This window comes from Lacerta agilis, chromosome 9 (genome assembly GCF_009819535.1).
Source record: "Lacerta agilis isolate rLacAgi1 chromosome 9, rLacAgi1.pri, whole genome shotgun sequence".
Taxonomy (NCBI): domain Eukaryota; kingdom Metazoa; phylum Chordata; class Lepidosauria; order Squamata; family Lacertidae; genus Lacerta; species Lacerta agilis.
The window spans coordinates 56,524,756-56,548,236 of NC_046320.1; the positions used below are offsets into that span (position 1 = coordinate 56,524,756).

General features: G+C 40.3%; 1 protein-coding gene across 1 annotated transcript in view; it reads right to left on the reverse strand.

Moving 5' to 3' along the window:
- Positions 1-23,481, reverse strand: part of LOC117053054 (PDZ and LIM domain protein 5-like) — a 40,181-nt gene that overhangs the window by 2,805 nt on the left and 13,895 nt on the right. The window contains exons 6-9 of the mRNA XM_033160535.1: positions 22,126-22,310; positions 9,019-9,196; positions 2,556-2,736; positions 1,431-1,551 (exon numbers count right to left, since the gene is read on the reverse strand). Of these exons, the coding sequence (XP_033016426.1) occupies positions 1,431-1,551; positions 2,556-2,736; positions 9,019-9,196; positions 22,126-22,310 (665 nt within the window). The remainder of the gene's footprint in view (positions 1-1,430; positions 1,552-2,555; positions 2,737-9,018; positions 9,197-22,125; positions 22,311-23,481) is intronic.

Here is a 23,481-nt window from a genome sequence, read left to right on the forward strand (position 1 = left end):
TGCAGCTTCACTACTTCCACTCAATGCCACTGAGGTTGGTTCCCAGGGTTTACACCGCCATCTACTCTTAACTACTGCCAAGTTTGAGGCATACCTCGGGTTCACCCAGCAATGTGTTATCCTGTGCCAAAAATACATTTCCTTGGTTTTTGCCAATCCTATCTTTTTGGGGGGGGGCAGCTTACCACTAACCCACTCAAAAACACAGGAAAAGCAAACAATTGTGATTTTTAATTCTACATTTTTGCATTTTTTAATGATAAAAATAGGGGAACTATTAAAAAAAACAAAGGAGGGAGAGAGAGAGAGAGAGAGAGAGAGAAGGCAAAACAAAACTGTTTGCCATTGAAGGAAATTCTGCAAAACACATTCCAATTCAGACATGTGTGAACACGTTACTTCGGGATTCTTACTTTAGTACTCTCACTAGCATCTTGAGCAGTTACTAATTACCAAGGTCCAGGTTAATGAAGTACAGTTTTCTGTAACAGCTAAATAAAAACAGCTGAAAAGTACCAGCCACTTATTTCCCTTTCTCCATCAGAAAAGGAATTCTTTCATTACAGGAAAGAAACCTTTGCATCTAACCCTATATAGATTATCAAAATAATGACAGAAATGAACCAAGTGCCATTTCCCCCACACTTTCCCTACCCAATCAGGGACTCCAAATTTGATTTTATAGTTTCAACTGATTTTCACCCTTTAAATCTATTGTCTTTTTTGGACGCTGCTTAGAGGCAACTGGTGGTGCTGGAGGAGACTCTTGAGAGTCCCATGGACTGCAAGAAGATCAAACCTATCCATTCTCAAAGAAATCAGCCCTGAGTGCTCACTAGAAGGACAGATCCTGAAGTTGAGGCTCCAGTACTTTGGCCACCTCATGAGAAGAGAAGACTCCCTAGAAAAGACCCTGATGCTGGGAAAGATGGAGGGCACAAGGAGAAGGGGACGACAGAGGATGAGATGGTTGGACAGTGTTCTCGAAGCGACTGGCATGAGTTTGGCCAAACTGCGGGAGCCAGTGGAGGATAGGCGTGCCTGGCGTGCTCTGGTCCATGGGGTCACGAAGAGTCGGACACGACTGAACGACTGAACAACAACAATAGAGGCAACTGAGTTAAGCAGTATATAAATTGTTTATTTAAACTAGGCTTCCTCAACCTTGGCCCTCCAGATGTTTTTGGCCTACAACTCCCATGATCCCTAGCTAGCAGGAACAGTGGCCAGGGATGCTGGGAATTGTAGTCTCAAAACATCTGGAGGGCCGAGGTTGAGGAAGCCTGGTTTAAACAAACAAGACAAACTAGGGAAGCTCCATCTGCAAATGTCTGAAGTACTGGTAACAGCAAGGGATGGGTCTTATTTTATAGAGGAAAAACATGCCGGTGTAACTAACACAAACATACTGAGTCAAGCAAAATGCTCACCTGTCTCACAGTAGGGATCACCATCCTCCAAATGGAAAACATTGTTGCGTATGGGCTTGTGACAAGCTACACACACAAAGCAGGAAACATGCCAGGTTTGTTTCAAGGCATTTATTACTTCCTAGTTGCAGGAGAGACAAAAAACAGCAACAACATGTTGATCACTATAGGACTGGAATGAGATGGATTGCTGTTCTCTTGACCATGAAGAAACCCTTTTTTTTCTTACAAAAAAGGAAAGAAGTAAAGAAACTGGAGAAAACACTGAGGAATGTAGGTCTTGAACCAGATTTTCTGAAGTTACTGCCATTTGTAGGCTGAGAATCATTAACAAGGGAGCAAGAGGAGGGTGAGTTCAGGTCGCCCCATGCCTGTGAATTTGAACATACGATTTGAACAATTTTTCTGCCCTGAATAAATTTCATACCTAAATGTTTTAGGTAGCAGGTGCTTGTTTTTACAAGCATCTCAGGCAGAACGTCACCTGGGATATTATGATTACAAATTTCACAGGTTACTAGTACTGTAAAGGCTTCATAGAAACATATTAGTTTGTTTTTTGTGCTATTATGTATTTTGTGTTCTCGTTTTTTTATTTTTATGTTGTGATATTTGGATGAAGGGCTGTGGAATGCCCTCCCATCAGATGTCAAGGAAATAAACAACTATCTGTCTTTTAGAAGACATCTGAAGGCAGCCCTGTTTAGGGAATGTTTTATCGCTTTTTTATTATCATTATCATTATCATTAATTCTGTTGGGAGCTGCCCAGAGTGGCTGGGGAAACCCAGCCAGATGGGTGGCATATAAATTATTATTATTATTTAATCATCATCATCACAATTCAGAGATTATGAAGCAGGCTTTTGCATCATTCCTTAAATCTAATCAGGGACATGATAAAAATTATTTCCACTGCAAGCGTATTATTTAACCCTAGATAAGGTACAAGAGAATAATTCACTTTATTTAGAAGGCCAGGGGGCAAGGAGTTTCCTGACTTTCTGCAATTCAGTCTTTCAAAGGTGGTTATGAGGTACCATGGTTAGGTCTGCAGATGTCCCAATACTTCTGAACTGACCAACATCTACTCCAAAACTTTTAACATGACAACTTTATTACTTACCCCAAGTATCTTCCTCTGGCATCGGGCACATTCAGGGGCAAGGAACTTCTCATAGCAGCCCTCACAGTAAAGAGCTCCCTTTTCTTCCACAAAGCCAATGTAAGCCATGGAGGTTTTGCAGTGTGCACAATTAAACTCCTCTGGGTGCCAAGATTTTCCCAAGGCCACCAGGAAAGGCCCTCTGTTTTGAACAGAAACGAAATCATCAAATGCTATGCAATTAGAAGCAGGGAAACGTGGACAATTTTCACATTAAGTACACACCGATAACATACCTTAAAAGCAAAGCTGATTTATAAATATATATATATATATTTTGAGAGAATGAAAAGTTACAATGGAATGTAATTACATTATTTTCAACAGCTAGTTTAAAGGTTTTAATAAGTTAGATTTAACTCTGCTAACAATGCCTGCCCTGGTATGATCCATTTTTTCAAGGGAATGGTGTTGAATTAGCATCTCTTAAAAGACAAGACTGTTGAAGAAATTAAAAACTGAAGATGTTGGAATGGAATGTTGGAAGACATCTGAAGGCAGCCCTATTTAGGGAAGCTTTTAATGTTTGATGGACTATTGCATTTTAATATTTTGTTGGAAGCCGCCCAGAGTGGCTGGGGAAACCCAGCCAGATGGGCAGGGTATGTATGTATGTATGTATAATAATAATAATAATAATAATAATAATAATAATAATAATAATAATAATAATGTGGTTTGGTGAAAAGAGTGCCGCAGGGCATAATCCTTTCCACGATGCTTTTTAACATCTTTATGCACCCTCTTGCCCAGATTGTTTGGAGTTTTGGGCTGGGTTGTCATCAATATGCTGATGACACCCATCTGTTGATGGACGGCCATCCTGAGTTGGCCCTGGACACACTGACCAGATGTCTGGATGCTGTGGCTGGATGGCTGCCTGGGAGCCGGTTGAAGTTAAACCCTTCGAAGACAGAGGTCCTCTGGCTGGGTTGGGATGACATGGGGTTGGGGGGGCAACTCCCATCTCTTGTGGGGGCTCAACTTGTGCCAGTGCCTTCTGTCAAGAGTTTGGGTGTAACCTTCGACACCTCCCTCTCCATGGAGGCGCAAGTTGCAGCCACTGCAAAGCTGGCATTTTTTCCATCTCCGCCATATCAAGCAGCTGGTCCCTTACCTTTCCTGCCCTGATCTGGCCACAGTGACCCATGCGACGGTCACCTCCAGGCTTGATTACTGTAACTGGCTCTATGCAGGGCTGCCCTTGAAGTTGCCCCAGAAACTCCAGCAGGTGCAGAATGCCGTGGCGAGGCTCCTTACGGGGTCCTCACCGCGGGACCACATTCACCCAGTGCTTTTCCAGCTGCACTGGCTCCCGGTGGAGTACAGGGTCAGGTTTAAGGTGCTGGTTTTGACCTTAAAGCCGTTTGTGGCCTAGGACCCTCGTACGTACGGGACGGCCTCTCCTGGTATGCCCCGCAGAGGACCTTAAGGTCCATAAATAGCAACACTCTAGAGGTCCTGGGTGCTAAGGAAGTCAGATAAGCCTCAACCAGGGCCAGGGCCTTTTCAACACTGGCTCTGGCCTGGTGGAACACTCTGTCTTCTGCAGGATCTGATTTCTTTCTGCAGGGTCTGTAAGACAGAGTTGTTCTGCCTGGCCGTTGGCCGGTCCCCCTTCCCCTCTTTCCTTTTCCTTCAGTGATGGAACCCCTATTTGGGGACTTCCCTGGGGGTTTTTTCTGGCCCACGTAGTTGGCCTTGGTGAAGATTTGATGTTTTCTCCCCCCAAACAGTTTTGGTTCTGGGCTTCCACTGAAATGAGATTGCATTTTAACTTGTATTTTAATCCTGTTTTTAAGTTGTAATTTAATCAGTTGTTTTTATACCTGATGTTAGCCGCCCTGAGCCCGGTCTTAGCCGGGGAGGGCGGGGTATAAATAAAATTTATTATTATTATTATTATTATTATTATTATTATTATTATTATTATTAAAACTCCAACAAGAAACCAGAAAAATACAGAGAAAAAGAAGCAGGAGACACTCCATAGAAACAGACATCGTCCCCCAACAAACACCTCTCCAATTCTCAATTTCGAATAATAAAAATTTAGAGGGGAATAGTCATTGGTGTGTACCAAGGGGGGTGAGTGGGTATCTGAGGGTACCACACTGGATATGCCATTATTACAGGCACATGAAACCAGGGTCAATTTGAAAATGTAAATGACTGAAGATTCAAAAGTGAGGTAAGCAATGTTGAAAGTAAAACTACATTTTAAACAAACACGAAACATCTCCAGGCATTTTATTACCCCTTCACCTTGAAACAGAATTAACACTAATTTCTAAAATGAGAATAAATATAATTTTGGAAGACGAAAGCTAAATTTCAGACTCTGTCATTTCCTGGATGCACGTGAGAAGTCTGCCCATCCAATGGAAAAACTCTTGAAGTCCTGTGTGTGGTATGCAGCCCCCTTTCATCAACTTCAGCATCAAATTTATTTACAAGTCTTTGGCTTAACCAGTTTCCTCTGCCAAAGAACAGAGGCTATCTTTTAAATACCAGCCAGATCTAGAATTCCTGCTGCATGTTTGCACAACCATTCAAACATCTAGAAAAAGAGGACACACTATTTCATGTACAAAATTGTTCTTTTGTCTATCTACGGCCTGTTGGTAACTTTAGAACTTATTGCAAAGGGTTTCATATATTTTTTTAAAGTTCTCCATGCCCCTTTTAAGAGGACGGTCCAGAATTCTATAGACACTCCCTGCTGCCATGTGATTACCTGAACAGAGCAAATACTGACCTAACCTGATACCCCCCAACCTCTGTACAAGCACCTTTTTACATCAATGCCCTTTCAGTTATGTAGCGATCAAACAATACAAGTCCTTATGTACAACAAAGTGCTCTCTTCTCACTGTGTCAGCAAAGGCTAATTTACCAGACTCATTAGGAACACAGAAGAGGTCCTTCTGGCCCCAGGTGGAATCAAGTTTCCAATTGTCTGCTCTAAAATGATAGACTTGGATGCTAATGAAGTAGGAAGGGAGGAAGTTGTTTTTACACCACCTGTTACATTTAGCAAGCAGGTTTTTTAATTCTTGTTATATTTAAGTTTTCTGCTGTGATTTTACAGTTTTGACATTGCAAAGTGAACCGCTCAAAGCAGTACAAAAGTCCCATTTTAGAGGGGGGGGGAAGCAACTGTTTTCTTCCAGTATCTCCCTATATTCAGAACATATGCATGACTTCTGCAGTTAGAAGTACCATGTTTAATGCATGGAATCACACCAAGAAAAGACCACAAAGTGATTATAACATGACTTTCACTGATCCAGAATTTAATACCCGTGCTCTGAATAACATAAACTGAATTGCTACACGGGCCAAGAAAACATAAGTGTTAAGTACTGGCTGTCAGTCACTTGTACTAATTTCAGTATCTCCCCCGTCCATTGTACTACTTTGAAGTATCAATAGGACTTATATCTGAGTGCACATGCTTAAGATCAGTGCTAAGTACTTCAAATGTTTTCCTAGGAGTAGAACTGTAATCATTTATAGGACATGCCTTGTAGTCTCCATTTATTAATGAATAACAACAGTTTGGATGAAGTTTAAGCCCGCTTCACTGATTGCTTCCTGCACTCAAATTGCTTTCTGTTACTATAGTTGTGGACAGATACTCAGAACCAATATTACTTTCAGAATTTAATCCATGTGCTCCAATGGGTGAAAATACCCAATATTTCCATATCCAATGCGAGCACTTTGTTCGATTTGTATTGTTCAAACACTACAGTAACTGAAAGGGCACTGATGGGAAAAGATTGCTGAAGGGTATCAAGTTAGTGTCACTGTTTGCTCTGTTCCGGTAACCAAAAGGCAACAACTCTGGCCTGATTTCTTCAAGTTAAATGAAGATACTATAGAAATAAAAATCACATTTTAATACTGCATTGCTTTTTCATTTCCTGTGTCAGGCAACACTTAACTTCTTATTTACCTTGGGGGATCCCCCTCCCACTCTTTGATAGCAGCTGACAAAGCTTATGACAATTTTGTTTTAGCACGAAAAACCTTAAAAAAGAACCCCCACTGTATGTAAACTACACAAAAAAACATTAATAAAAATATGGATTTGAAAGTGATAGCTAACTTAGTTATTCTTTTTTTGTTTGTTTGTTTGTTTATTAAATATTGTCTTGATTTACAAAGGTATGTGCAATGTCTCCATGGACCAATGGTACCAAGTAGTATGGGAAACAGCCCTACTAGAAAAATCAACCAATAAGTTGAAACTGACGTGCGGACCAATAGAAGAAGACGCCTTCACCCCGGTATGGCTCCCCTTCATCACACACACAGCCCAACGAGACAATGACAAAAATCCACCAACAGCATACAAATCAATATGGCTAACCTGATCCACAAACACTCACCCACCCTACTCACACAGGAAAACAAAGACCACCACAGCCAACCACAAATGAACAATCACACCCTACGTCAACCCCAACTTAGTTATTCTGACATTCAAAGACATACCATGTTGCATGAGTACTTGAGTATTGTCAAAGAGCACCCCGTCAGATCAACATTACAAATATTTTGTAGATTTGTACATGTGCAATAGGCCCTCCCCCACTCCCCCTGCAATGCACCCTGCCAAACCTGGCTCTGGGGTGGCTGGCTGAACCCACGGAAGAGCACACAGGGTGAGGAAAGGGGATATTGTTTTGTCTGGGAAGCTGAAATGCTTGCACTGACAGACCGATCGTCACAGCGCTACGTTGAATTTGTCATCTGTCTTAGGTTTCAATGCAAAAAGAAGGATTAAAAAAAAAAAAACGAGGCCCAGGAAAGTATCTATGATGACTAGATGATAACTTGATCAATAATTAAGAAAAGAAATTAAAAAGTTATGAGGTGGCCTCTCTTAAATTTTGGGAGCTGGCATTTCATGGTTATTTTATGTCTCAGTGTAATGTAACCAAGTCTACAATGCAGTTTGGCTGCAAAACAGGTGTGCTGTGGAATGTCACTTGATCCAGCACTTACCTTTTCATAGGTAATACTGCCTCAAAGGGCATGAACTGTAATTATGCTAAAACCTCAACCCTGAAGGCTATCACAAGTTTCCCAAACCACTGTAGTGCAAGAGTGTGCGGAGAACATGATATATTGATTAAGGTATTGTCAGATGGCTTCAGTGCATATCCTTCTCATCTGGTGTTTTCTGCTTCCTTTCATTTCCTGAATAAAGCACTGGGATAATTTGCCTGCAGATACTGCAGGCATCAATTACACATTGCATCCATACCCAAACAATATATTTTATAATTCCCAGCCTAGATATTTTGAGCATTAATTATGCTCTGTTGATCCTCCTAAGTTTTTGTGTGCTCTCTGATATGACTGATCATGGAGAACTGGTGATACATGGATCCTCCTTGGGTTCTCAGAGTGGGGGCAAGGTATGGTTATTGCTTGTCTCCTGGTACTTTTCCTTATGGAATCATGAAAGTCTCAATTCCATTTAACGTGCAAGAGCCAGCTCAACTAAGTCATATGAAGGGGTGGACTAATCATTTTCCTTGACACCCCTACGGTTTCATCATTTACTTGATGGATGACTGGCCACAGTTAAGAGTTCCAGTGTGAATTGACTAATCCAGGCAGACAATAATAGCTCTTTAACGTGCCTTGGGGATTTGGGATACCTGTCACTGACAAGGTTGTTACAGAAGGCAGTGCTGGAGCACAACCTGCAGGCTGTCAATCCTTGTTATTACATGGGTTGAACTTGAAGACGACTTGTCAGAAGCAGTCAAACTCTTGTGTAAGCATAAGTTCTAGCAATGATTCAATTGTTTGTTTAATTGCCATTTAAGTTTGATAGAGTCGGTATTGTTTAGTTTTCTTTTACCCGTTCTGGCCTTCAAAGAAATATCTGCTACTGCATATTTCTTGTTTTATTTCCATATCACCTGCTATTTGCTTTTCACCTTGTTTACCTTCTGGGTCTGATTGCAATGAATACTTATTTGCTTTAAGTTTCACTTCTGGTGTCTCCAACTCCCTGTGCCAATGTCACTAAAAACAGTTTCAGAAAGTGTCCATAGCTACTGGGAGTGTATGATATGCAGTTTATTTCATACAATAGGTTTTGAATTTATATTTATGCAAACTTCCTTCTCAGATTCAAATTATCATTCAGTAACGTGCAACTTTGTTTTTTCTAATATGAATCACACAAACATTAATTATATCTATATATACAACCTGTTTCAAGTAGAGCTCTAGAAACACCAGCTAGTAAAACTTATAATTTATAATGTGTGGGGTTTTTTAAGAAAAGACCTGCAATGGTCTTGCCTATGGGCTAAGAATACTCAGGTGTAAAAATATTGTAGACTAACAGTTAGAAAGCCTTTCATCCCATGTTAAAAGGGGGGAAATTACAAACCTAATTACTTGATTGCAATGAGCACACATCGGAGTTCGCTTCCCTGCAGGAATATGCTCTGCCATCTGAACCAAAGTGTCTTCATCTGTTAGCAGAGGTGGTGCTGCTGTATTTTTTTCACTTGGCACAGTTGCTCCAGGTCTTCCACTCTTGTCTTGTGACCATCCACTTCCAGCTGCTATAAAACAAAATGGAAGGAAAACATTATAATAAACTATGCTTGCATCTTAAAAAGCAGAGAAAGCAGAGACATCACGTTGCCGACAAAGGTCCGTATAGTTAAAGCTATGGTTTTCCCAGTAGTAATGTATGGAAGTGAGAGCTGGACCATAAAGAAGATTGATCGCCGAAGAATTGATGCTTTTGAATTATGGTGCTGGAGGAGACTCTTGAGAGTCCCATGGACTGCAAGAAGATCAAACCTATTCATTCTTAAAGAAATCAGCCCTGAGTGCTCACTGGAAGGGCAGATCCTGAAGTTGAGGCTCCAATACTTTGGCCACCTCATGAGAAGAGAAGACTCCCTGGAAAAGACCCTGATGTTGGGAAAGATGGAGGGCACAAGGAGAAGGGGACGACAGAGGATGAGATGGTTGGACAGTGTTCTCGAAGCAACTGGCATGAGTTTGGCCAAACTGCGGGAGGCAGTGAAGGATGGGGTGCCTGGCGTGCTCTGGTCCGTGGGGTCACGTGTCCGAAGAGTCAGACACGACTGAACGACTGAACAACAACAATGCTTGCAATGATAAATATGAGTAACCTCAAAGAAGTTTTGAGGTCATAGCTAAGCAACTAGGGAATGAAATAGATGTTTACCTATATATTAATCTATACTACTATAATTACAAAGTAGTTTATTCCAGGTCATAACTATAAGCCCTTATTGGATTGTTATAGTGCAATAAGAGCTCTTAGGCTGCAATCCTATTTTAAGTTCTTTTGGAATCCAAGAACCATACACTCAAACTATTAGTTCAAGAAAAGGGTAGCTATGAATGGAAAATGCAGGGGGGGGGGAGAAGTTACTGGTTTTGAGATTATGTATGTCAGATTAATTTATTTCTCTATAAAAAGGCCACCTTTTCTCTTTTATTATAGTATAGATTTTATTTGTTAATGAAATCTCTTTTTTTAAAAAAAGCACTGTACAGGTACCTGGACATAAGTGCCATTTAACTATATGGAGCTTATTTCTGAGTACACATGTACAAAATTGCACCTTAAAAAGTTTTTTTAAATGCTTTAATAAAAAGCTTGAAAAGTTGTAGCTTAAAATATACTCATGGATAATATCCAAAAATGGTATGGCTATGAGTACTTAATTGCAAATACACAGGTTTAAAACAAGGAAACAACGTTTTAAAAAATATTGACCTTTCATCAGGTGCAGATTATTGCCAATCAGGTTGATTTAAGAAAAGAAGTGGGAGGTGACAAAATTTTAAAAATATGGTCGTCAGAAAAATAATGAAGGCACTATAAAGAACTCTGAACAATCCAATTTTATTTGGGATAAAATATGTTAGTACGTCCCCTCCCTTTCAATTGCAGGTGTGGATGAAATACAAAGTTATTGATACTATGTGTCTAACATTACAATGAAAAAACTAGTTTTTAGATTTATTACCGGTATCTTGTTACTACCTACTGTATATCTAAAAACAGAGTTTTCAGACAGTCTGAGAGCAACTATGCATTCATATTATTTGAATCACAGTGTGACCCAAAAGCCAAATACTATAGATATTAAACTTTAAACAAACAAATGAGTGGCGAATGATATGCTACCTTCTGACACATTTACAAAGGCAGTACAAACAGAAGCACGTTTGAAAAAAGCATACTTTCATGAAGCATATCAAAGAATGTTAGGACGTTACCAGAAGTACATTTTAATAAAAGAAGGTTTGCTTCCTTTAGTCAGCTATTACCAAGAAAAAAAGGGGCCTTGGAAGATTTCCTCATTTGAAATGGTGACCTGATGTGTACTGTGCAATGTTGCATAATAGCCACAGGGACCCAAGTGGGGCTGGGCCACTGAGAAACAAGATAGAGGTGTTGAAATGCTCTAGGAAGCACCAATGTTCTCAGAAGTACAAAAAACCCCACACCACCAAATGGGATGGGTGATCCTCCAAAACACACCCCAATGAGGACTGAGTAGTCAACAGGAGTTACAGAATATTGCATGTCAGTTGGGGTGGAGAACCAGGCAAGGGGACAAGAGACAGAACTGGCCTGCTTGAACTGAACCCCAACTGAACATTGTAATGTTCAGAAACATGTTTACAAATATTCAACTGGATAAAGAAATACCACTCCTTAGGCATGCAAAAAAATAAAATAAAATTCACCTATTCATATACAAACACAGCATTTTTCATGAAATATTACTACTATTACTATTTCGATTTTCTATATCACTGTTTTAAAGCCTTAAAATTAAAGGTGACAATATTTGGCACAGCCATGGTTTTATTAATAGCATATTGTACTGCTGATTGCCAACTCAATAGTGAACTGGAAAAAAATAGTGAAGCATTGCTACAAGGGAGTAAGGTCAGATGTGTGAGGCAGTTACTCTGACAGATGATCTCCTGCCCATGGCAACAATACAACAGACTAAATATTTCAGCACTCACTTAAATATAAGATCAAGTGTCATGTAATGTCTATAAATAACAATACTACTTCAATGTGCACAATTTCATTTTCAACTGCTGAAATATAGTGCTATTAGACTAGTATACAACAAAATGCTGGTTCTTCAGCAGAATATTAATACACTCTTATACAGTAGCAGTTCTTTATTTCCTGTCTATGTGGATGCTGAATGAATTTATCATGCTTAAATAAAAAAATAATTATGGTAAATGTATGAGATACTTTAGTCCCTTAAGATCCCCCAAAAAATCATGGGCTCAGGTTAGCAGCAGAGAAAGAGCACAAAGCATTCAATAGCCACATTTTATTTTATTTTGCTGAATTTGTGGAATACAGATAAAGCTTTAAATCCTCTCATGATGAAAGGCAGAACAGGAAGGATTATGCTGTTATCATTTCTTAAAATGACTGAGAAAGCTAGAATGTGCACCATGAAAATCAGAACAGGTGCATTAGAGGCCCAGTTACAACTTCAGAGGGTTAGTTTCCTGCTGTAGTAGCTAGCCTTTCATCTCTCAAGAGCTCAGATTAAATGGGCTGTGAAGCTTCTTAATTAAAATGAGCATTCTGGGTTGGCTTGTGTCATCTTCTCATCTGCTGCACCATAAGCCACTCAAAAGTCAGCACAATTTCAGAGTTGTGTGTGTTGACATACACATACAAGCACCAAGCAAGAGCAGTTATAGAACCTGGGAAGGAAGTAGCGCCTTGGAGCACCATCACATCCTATTTACATCTATTTATTTTAGTTTGGTTAATTTTTGCATCAAGTAGCATTACTCATTCTATGTCATAGGTTTGTGTCTTGGCTGGCTTCATGGTTTTCCCCCATGTGATTTTTGCATAGTGTGCCCACCCACCCTTCTCTCTCATGATTTGTGAGATCAAAAATTATGAAACCGATATCACAATAAGGACTTCAAGCTGGTTTTGGACGATATATTGATTTATCGCCCAGCCCAAGCTCTGGATAATGCTATTGGGGTAACTGGGATGCCACACTGGGACTCTTAAAAGCAGAACTACCGAGTAATGAGGCAGAAATGGCTGTGAGAGATAGAGACATTCCCACATTCCAAGACAGCAAGAGACTTCTGCATGGACAGTTCCATGCAGTTCGGAATGATGATGTCAGCAACCGGACCCCCAAAAGGCACAATGAAGATAAACACACAATAAAAACCAATAGTTGACAATGCAAAATTCACAAGCCATTACCATCAGGTACAATAAACCTAGGGTTGCCATATGTCTGGGTTTTCCCAGACATTTAAACCGTACTATCCTTGCTACTAAACAGCACTTCCGTTTTACTTCTGCCAACATTTCTAAAGGAGAGATGAGAGCGCTGGCTATAAATCATCTACCCTGATGAGAAGACCCTGTCTCTGAACTATATTTAAACTAGGGAATGGAAGAGAATTTCATTCAGTTTTAAATTTCAATTGAACTGACCTGATTCCCATCTCCCAGACTAGCACAATGGACTGGAACAATACAGCCCTCAATTCAAAAACTGTACCAAGTGTCAAATATATATATATATATATATATATATATATATATATATATATATATATATGAATGATAAAATTGTTTAGAAATATGTTCAATGAAACACATATTTTAATATGAATTTTTTGATGGTTTTTTTCTCATTTTAAAAAAACCAGTTTAACGTGGAAACGAATTCCTGAATGAACACATGCAAAATTGGCACCAACTGGAAATAAATGAAGGACAGATGGAACAGACTAACAGAGGTTACTGTAGTCCCCTACACTTCAGCAAGGCTAACCAGTGCCTTGGTTTACAAACTTAAACCATTTGAAGTCTGTTCTTAAACCAAAGCATTCTTAAACCAAGGCATGCTTTCCCATAGCAGCGGGGGACTCAATTTACAAATGGAACAAACTCAACAGGAAGCAAAACATGTTCTTATTCCAAGGCAAAGTTCACAAACCAAAATACCTACTTCTGGATTTGCAGCATACTTAATCCAAGTTGTTCATAAACTTCTTAAACCAAGGTACCACTGTACTGTAGTTGAATTAGCTTTGTAGGCTATTCTATTTTTATTTTTTGCCCGTTAACAAGTAGGAAGTGAAATCAAAGTTATGTTTTACTGTAAGTCTAGAACGAGATTATTTCACTGCATTACTGAATCCATCCTATATTTATTTAACTGTTAACACAGGCTGCAGGGCAAAACATTTGATGGCTACCAGATTGGGGAAGACTGGTCTAGGAGCTTGATATCTTACTCATTTTACATTAAGGTTTCCACTCCCACACGTCTCTCCCTTTTCCCATTGCTCCTTCTTCCATACCTTTGTCCAAGACATTTCCATATATATCCACACCCACACAGGTGCATTTACTATCAGACCATATTTCTCTCTTTATTCCCCACCTTTTCAAAGCACTGTAGCAACACCCGAGCTGATTTTGAACTGCCTCCACCTCGTCTAATCATAGCAACCTATGTGAAGTCGGTGTCAAATGCTACCATTTTGATCTGATAGCACCTCTTTCGCAGAGGTGTATGTTGCAATGGAGAATCATGTCCTAATTAACTAATCAACCCTCAACAGCTTTGTGCTGTCACTCTTTGTCATGGGGTAGCAGGGAAAATTAGAACTTTTTGTTTTTTACATTACTGTCTGAATGCAGAATTTAACGTATGGTAAATTTTTATCAATCATCGATCCTGGGGTATGTCTCTATGTACTGCAGCACTGCAAATGCTTTCTAGGAGCAAGGTTAATTCACCTCTTATTTTGCCATTTTAAAATGTTGTTTGGAACCATGCATCCTCTGGGGGGGCTGAGACAATGTTCTCTCCCTTAAATTTCCCCTGGCGGCAGATCCACCTAACAGGGTATCCTCATTGCAGAATTATTAGGGCCTTGGCCGTGCCTGGCTAGAGGCCAAGGAAGGCTGTACTGTTGCCAGAAGTGGGTGGGAGGAGGAAGAGGAGGATATGGGCACATATTAATCCATCCCCTCTGCATCTGACGCCATGGGAGCAGCCTATGGACTGTGGAAGCAAACAATGCAAGCATTTCAAAGCTCTCCCACTACCTGAACCTAGATATGGATAATGCTAAATATTTCCACACCAGTTTATAAAGCAATGAAACAATACATACAACCCCACCCTCCTCACAAAGATTATACAGCCTCCATTGTATCTTCCAGTGGTCCCAGGAGTTGCATATTTTCACCTATATTTGCACACTCCTAAAAAAAAAAACCCCTCCAAAATAAAAACCAAAAATAAACCCCACTGCCACGGTGATTTCAAAAGGTTGACATTTCACATCACAAGTAAATACCCCAGCTTTAACAGTTGACATTTATGAATAGCTTTGCTGTGGTTTCACAATATACTTTCCTTGGCTGCGTCGGAATTCACATTAGTTAACTTGTGAGAGTTTGTGGTATGCCGCCTCGTGACAGAAAAACAATTTAGAATTATTAATACCAGACTGTCCATTTGTTAAAATCCAACTCCTCTGATGTTGCTACTGAACTATCTACACAATGTTTGTTTAAGGTCTATTCCTACATTTGCTATATTGGTTGTGTATATTGGTTTTCAGCGGCTGCTCATGAGTAACCAGGCTGACGCAGGAAAACTTCTAAACTAAGTTTCTTTATTGTGCAGATTAATATATACAGTGCAGCTACATAAAGAATGTCCAGCTCATTCTTTGGCAGAGTCCGGGAATGGCCCCTTCCGGTTCCTTCCCCAGCATAAAAGGCGCGGAACACGAAACCCCCGCCTTCCCCCCTGCGTCTTTCCCCCCTGCGCAAGTGGGGAGACGGAAGCGGAGCCTCTTTTCCCGACTCAGGTTGATGCAAGGGCTCTGATATCTCGTCAAAGCCTGACTCCTACTCTCCAAACCTCTCTCCCCCTCCCCACTGGAAGAACTGCTGGTCTCTTCACTGGACGAGGACGAGTTGCTAAGCAACGGAGGTGGGGGCTGGCGATACTCAAAAAGTCCCGGCAACTCCTTGCTTGCTTGCGGAGTCAGCCCCCCGACAGGTTGACTGCAGAGATGCCTAATCACATCCTCTTTTATTCTTTGGCAAAAAGGGGGGGGGGGTTTCCAGAGAATGATTTAAAAATATATGCAGAAGTGAACTTGCTGAACCAGGTCTAAGTCTGATCTTTTAAAGGAGTTCAACAATGCTGTATTTTAGTTTGATTAAAAATAATGATGATTTAGCTCCAGCTCTGCATAATCAGTATTTCTATATTCCTAAGGTCTCCCTATGCCCGTAAACGTATGACCTCAACACTGCAAGGCATTATGAGAATATTATTTACTGCCTTCTGCAAAGAAAATGATCTAGTCATTAATAGGGCTAAATCCAAGTTAGTGGTCTATAGTAAGAGGAAAAAATGTTATACAAATAGTACATAGACTTAGAACAGATAAAATCATGTTATCTTGTAACAGCTTTTTCTGCTTCGGGATATTGGGCTTTACAAAAATAAAAATAAAAATGAATGGTTAAGTAGACTCCTGAATTTTAGGCACCTGTGATCAATATGCTCATTTTAAACGTCTTTAGAGCAAAAGTGCTGCCAATGTTTGTTTTCGACACATAAATCGAGGGCTTTGCAAATATCACCAGAACTGAAAGAGTTCAAAGGTGGTGGTTGTGGGTTTGCATGTGAGTTGGGGTATTAAAATTTCCCCCTGCTTATTTAATAAGAACAGTTATGTGTTATGGCAATCTCTGGCCTAACGCATGTTGGGATATCTAATTATTGGTGCAGATTATTTCAAATGGGTGAAGATAGACTTCCTAAGACGTGACTTAAAGAAACAGATGGCACCAGCTCCGAGCAGTTTCTGGTTTCAGAAATTTTCCAAGTTACTAGAACAGTATGGATTTTCGGGGCAGGCTCTGAATTCACTTGTGGCCAGAAACATCTTTAAACAAAGAGTATCAGATGTCGGAGCAGAAACTGACAAAGTTGAACAGAAAAGGGCTGCTATTATGCATTGATTGTCAGTTCCAAAACAACTGTATTTTTTCATACTGATGCTGATATTTCCCATGAAAATAGAATACCAGAAAGCTTTCATCGTACTTCATTTTGAACAGATGGAATCAGTGATGTAAGTGGAGAGATTCCTGGGCATCCATCCGTTGAGCAGCCTCGGGTACCTGCCTCAGTATATTATCTGCATTCTAATATTAGAGAACACTATATAAAGTCCTAAGGGGATGTGGGTGGCGCTGTGGTCTAAACCACTGAGCCTCTTGGGCTTGCCGATCAGAAGGTTGGCGGTTCGAATCCCCGCGATGGGGTGAGCTCCCGTTGCTTGGTCCCAGCTCCTGCCAACCTAGCAGTTCGAAAGCAAGCCAGAAAGTGCAAGTAGATAAATAGGTACCTCTCTGGTGGGTAGGTAAATGGCGTTTCCGTGCGCTGCTCTGGTTTTGGTGTTCCAGTCATCTGTGACTAGTCATCTGTGACTAGACTTAACTGTCAGGGGTCCTTTACCTTTACCTTTTTTATGTAAAGTCCTTACAAAAAGCATGAAATATTGGAGACTGACCGGGGGGGGGGGAAGCTTTATATTATAAGGAACTAATCAGTATGTAACTTGGAAGGGAGCCTCTTTTGTGATAGTCTTCAAGTCTTAGGGTGGTATTCAACTAAGTTTTACTCAAAGTAGACCCACTGAAATTAATGAACATGGCTAAGTTACGTCTGTTACTTCTAGTGAGTCAACCTCAACTGCCTCATGATTCAGATGGAACAGAATGACAGAGGTGGGTATAATTAAATATTGGGAACACCTAACTCCTAATCTCCTTATGACCACTCCCAATAGATTCAGACACAGTTAAATAGAATGGGAAGAAGATTGACACCTGTATTTCCAACTTTCACAGTGCCGTACAGGGGCCCCCAATAACTACTTTCTGGAAATGGCTCTAGAGGCAGAAGCAGAACCATTAAAGTATAGTGCCCCCCAACTTTCTTTTTCTTGAGCTACTCCAGAAGGATATTGTGGTCAAAAGGTGCCAAAACATCAAGCAGAATGAGCAGAAGTACACCCCCCACATCTCTCTTTGATGACAAATGTCATCAACCAGGGCGGGCCAAGGCAGTTTCAGTGCCCTGACTGGGCCTGAAGCCAGGCTGAAATAGATCCAGACAATCAGTTACCTATTTTTACCTAGCAGTTAAACTATTTTGCTAAACCTGGACAAAAGCACTTAAATATTTCATGAAGTAGCTGCAGTTGCATGAGGAGCAAGTATCCTCTGCTAAAAATAGCCAAATGTAATAATGGGAAGTCTTTGCATGTCCTGTACTTGGTATAGATTTCTATAAAAGCTCAAGTTTTCCAAATGTGTTCTAGGATCAGTATATAAATCTCCTTAATGCTTCACAGGTGGTGTTTATCACCAAGAAATCCAACAAGTTTCATAAACAAGCTCATGAATGCACTGTTATGCTACCATTGTGGATTTTTCTCACCTTGTTTTTTTATGGACAATTTCATCTGCATGAACGCCTTTAGATATAACCCTTTGTGACTGCTGTTATTTTCGCTTAAGAAGAACTGGCACATTATATCCCCCCCCCCCCGCACAGCATCTTTTAGAAAGTACACTTTCAAAAGCTACTCCCTCTTGTCAGCCATCTCCCAAATCAGACAACACGCAGAGCCTCTGTCAAAATCATCCTTCTCCCACAGTCACTGAAGTCATCCTTCTGTCAATCTTCTGCACTAGCCCAACTTCCTTTTTAACACTCTAGTTCTCGATTTAATGTGCCACCAACCCTGGCCTTCCCTGCCCAATCACCTAGAAGGAAAATGGCTGGATATATGATTGTAAAAACCAATATCTTTATTTGCATCTTTAGGCTTATTTTTATTACTCAGAGGCCTCTCAGGTTATCTTTGAGAGAGATATCTTGGGCGTGAGTCCTGGAAGACCTGCTCCATGCCTTGCAGGCCTTTTCCACTTGACTTGAGAGGGCGGGGCCCAGACTGACTCCAGCTACAAAAGCTAAGGCTGCTGAATACCCTCTTTTGCTGGGGTATTGTTTAGGGGCTTTCACTGTTTTGTTGTTGTGGTTGTGGTTGATGTTGCAGTTATTTATAGATAAACCCTATCCTTATTTTTAGATCTTATAATGTGTACTTTTTGCTGTGTTTTATTTATTGCTTATTGTTTATGACTACTTTTGTTATGTTTGTAATCATGTAAATCTTTTCATGTTGTAAGCCCCCTTGAGCATGGTTTTTAACTATGGAAAGGCACCATACAAATTAAATGATGATGATGATGAAGTCAGCCTCAGGGGGGAAAATGTGTTAACTTAAAACAAACAAACAAACACCAACAAGGCTGTAGGAGATAAGAACCAACTCAAAAGAACGATGGGATCAGTCATGAAACATAATAGCTTTATGAGGTGTTTCTGGGCACAATTCAAAGTGCAGGTTTTAACCTTTAAAGCTTAAACATTTTGGGAGAGGGTTGTTTGAAGGACCACCGGCAAAGACACAAACTTGCCCAGGCTTTGAGATGTGGCTGCGTGTGAACTGAATTTGGTTAGTAAGCTTGAGAGAAAGGGCCTTTTCTGTGGTGGCACTCAGGTTGTGGAAACAACTGCCCTCAGGGATGGGCATAGCCTTTAACTGTGGGGTTTTTAAATGGTTTTAAGAAACTTCCTCATTTGAGCAACCTTCTCTTAAATGTCTCTCCCCCACCCCACCTCCCACCCAAAAGGTATGTTGCAGAATATAGCTATATTAGTTGTTACGATAGTCTAATATTTGTTTTAATCGGCCTTTATAGTGAGCAGTAAATGTTGCTCCTTTTATCAGCCCTGATTGTTTTTAGATTGTTCAATTTTTTCTTATGTTTTTATGATGTGAGCCACCTTGGGGGCAGCATATAAATATTATGGGTTTTTTTTTAATATAAACATAAATAAATTAGCAGCAGTGCTGTGTCAAATCCAATCGCCAGAGTTTTGCTAAACCACTGTCCTCTTTATTCTGCCACTTTTTTTGGAGATGGGTCAAACTTCGGAGATGAGGCAGGCTTGGTCCATACCAGTTACATAACTTTGTAAGGTGGCTGAGGAGCCAAGCGAAATCACCTGAAAACAAACAATGTGCCAGTAACAACAAGCGTGATCCAGACTTTCAAAGGACTTTTTTTTTCAGCCTGCCAGGATGGAATGGGATATACTCTTTTCCACCCAACCGGGGAGATCCTTTGAAAGCCAGGATTACTGTCAAAATGCTTTCAAAGGCATTTTCTCTCCCAAAACCACCTCACAAAATTCCTTTCTGATAGGGACCAGTCCTCAAATCCCTCTAAAATTCACCATGCAATTCACCCCCAATTTTCAAAGTGGATTTTTTTTAAATGCTTCTCATCATCCCCAAAATTTGCTTTTAAAAAAACAAAAAACGGCTGCACTCGTAAAGTTCAGCTCAGCTCCAGGCAGGGAGCAAGAATCTTTACTCTTCTATAGAGCATGTTAACACAGTTTTGGCCCTTGCTGTTGAGCTGGGGACAGCAGAAGTGATGGCGGCAATATGAGAGAGGAAAAGTACTGAAATGTCATTTTGAACATATGCTTAAAAAAAAAATCAACCAGTTATGGAAGACTGCATACTAAGACTTTCAACACTCTTAACTTTTCACCACCCAATAGAATAATCTGAAGGTTAAACACTGCATTTTTGTTAAATGTAGCATATTTGAAAAGAACACAGAGCATTCAACACAGGCTATCATCTTTTTGTAAACAGCCTTAACTTTGTCTCACGTTTTGCCACTAAAAGTGAGTTCAATGGAGCATAGACACGATGATTTATCGCCACCTTGAGGATACTTTGAAGTTCCACACCTCTGAAGCTCAAAGAGTTATTCGTTTTATTAAATGGTTGCAAACACAGCCATATTCCCAAAAGGCCACATTATTAAAAATACATGGCACATTAACACCATATGTTCTCTCTTTTACGTTGAGATTATTTGGATTTTTCCCTTTGTAAGCACATTCCCACCCCCACCCCCTCACCCGAAAGGACAAATCCTTTAAAGTGCTATTGAAAACACAGCTTTACAACTCAAACCACTGGAGCAGCAGGTAAGAGGACCCTATCCTGTATTCAAGATGGTTGATAGTCACCTGCTGAAAACATTCTTGTTTAGGCAAGCCTAACCAGATGCTTAGAAAGCTGAGGTAATTTTAAACTGTTTTAGTATTTTAGCTTTCATATGTTTAAAGTATGGTTCTGAATTTTTCTCAATTTTACTGTTTTATCTTGTTGTAAACCGCTTCAAGGGTTTGTATGTTTTTAACAATCAAGCAGTGTATAAAACTTATGAAATAAATAAATGGCCCATTTTAGATAGCAACCCTCAGTAAATTTGGGGTGTTTAAGAGCCTATAAGGATACAGGTATGTTAACGAAGTCATAAGGTATATCCACACAGGGCAGTTATGCCCACTCCCTTTTCAATATGGCACCACAGACCTATGTACCTTGAGAATATATTTTTTAAATGTTTTCTGTGTTATTGTCAAAGTAAAAGTTTCCTGCAGGAAAAAATAAGGAGTGGAAACATTTATTCTCCACATAACTGGCTGTAAAAGTGCATCATATTTATAATTGTTGATATACCGTATTTTCCGGTGTATAAGACGACTGGGCATATAAGACGACCCCCAACTTTTCCAGTTAAAATATAGAGTTTGAGATATACTCAACCGCAGATTCTCCACCCGGTGTATAAGACGACCGACTTTTGAGAAGCTTTTCCTGGATTAAAAAGTAGTCTTGTACGCCAGAATATACTTGAGAAGGGTGTCTTTTTTTGTATGTATTGTATAAATGATGCCACATACTCTTATTATAAAAAGGACCCCTGGACAGTTGAGTCTGGTCATAGGCAACTATGGGGTTGTGGCGCTTATCTCGCTTTGAGGCCAAGGGAGCTGGCGTTTGTCCACAGACAGCTTTCCGGGTCATGTGGCCAGCATGACTAAACCGCTTCTGGTGCAACAGAACACAGTGACAGAAACCAGAGCACACGGAAACGCTGTTTACCTTCCGCCGGAGTGGTACCTATTTATCTACTTCCACTTTTTGGTGTGTTTTTGAACTGCTAGGTTGACAGGAGCTGAGACAGAACAACGGGAGCTCACCCCGGAGCGGGGATTCGAACTGCTGACCTTCTGATCGGCAAGCCCAAGAGGCTCAGTGGTTTTGACCACAGCGCCACCCGTGTCACTACTCTTTAACACACTAGCAAAGTAAGGCAACTGATGGAACTTAAAAACTCAAACTTACAAACAGGAATTATCCGCCTCATTTTACCTTCTCCATATACACCTTTTGCATTTTTAACTGAGCAAATAGTAATTGGTAAATGTACCTGGCTGATTAGAAGATTGCCAGCCTGAGGTTTTGACTGCATACTGAGGTCCTGTCGGCTTGACAGCTGGCACAGAAGTTGCATTGGCAGGAACTGGTCCACGTGTGCCGTTCTCTGGAGTTTCAGGCATGTTCCTTACTGTGGCAGCAGTGTAAGCAGTAAACTGTGTTTCCTCCAGAGAATCACTATTTGGAAACAAAATATTATCCCTTAGTTTAGAACATTCACAAAACAAGGGTAGATGAAGTTAGATGAATGTGCTCTTGCGTTACATAAATCTGAAGAATAATTTTTATCTGAAATTACAAAACTATTCCAAAATATTTATCTTTCATTATATCCAACACACAAACACACACACAGCAATGTATTTGTTTTACGAAAATTCGAACTCAGGGAACACGACAGCTCTCATTTTCAATGTTTTGAAACCCAAGCACACGCTAAAATAGCAAAATGCTGAGATCAGTTACACAATTGGTACATAATGCTAAGGTATAGTGTTTCTGAAATGCCCAAGACAAACAAACAAATCAGGAAAAATGTTTTTAAAAGATAAGCTTGCACCTCTGGAAATAACAAGCTTATTCTAGGTTGCACTGTGGCTGGTGTCACTATTGAAAATCCAGTGTTTTCGTTATCAAAACACTGGTCAGGTGCACCCAAGGCTTTCTGTTTGAAGCCATTCCAGTAGGCAAGTGAAACTAGCAGATGCTTTAAGTCTGTTAATTTTTTGCTGCTAGTTACTATTACAATTATATTCAATCTTTCCTCCAAGGAGCACCTAGGGTCTGAGTACATGGTTCTTCCTCTTTCATTTTAACCTGTGAGTCAGGTTAAACCCCCATTGTGACCGAATGGAGATTTGAAAATGACTCCCCTTGGTCCTAGACATTTTACTCACTATACCACACTAGTTGTTACACACAAATGGACAGAATGGAACACTATATGTAGGATGAATGATAACAGTAAAAAATAGCCACACAGCTGCAATGCAACAAACTATGTGTATTTTAATGGAAGGGAAGGCTGCAGCCTCGGTGGAGAGTGGCCTCTTCATGAAACTTTTGATTTATGGCACACTCCAATGCCCACTGAGCTTAGAAGGAAGCTCTCTGTCAACATTTGTGGCAGGTCTCACACACCAATAACTGTTGGAATTGTTTTTGTAAGATTTACTTCATCAAATCAGAGAACATTTTTCTCTTCTGCTGCTGCACTCCCTCTGGGCTTCCTCCCAGTGGTAATCTTTACATCACGTTCAAGTAATCATGAAAATGCTGTCAATATGCAGCACGACGACTTAAAAAGCGCTAATTTCCATAGCAATCGGCTTTCTGGCATAATTCTGTG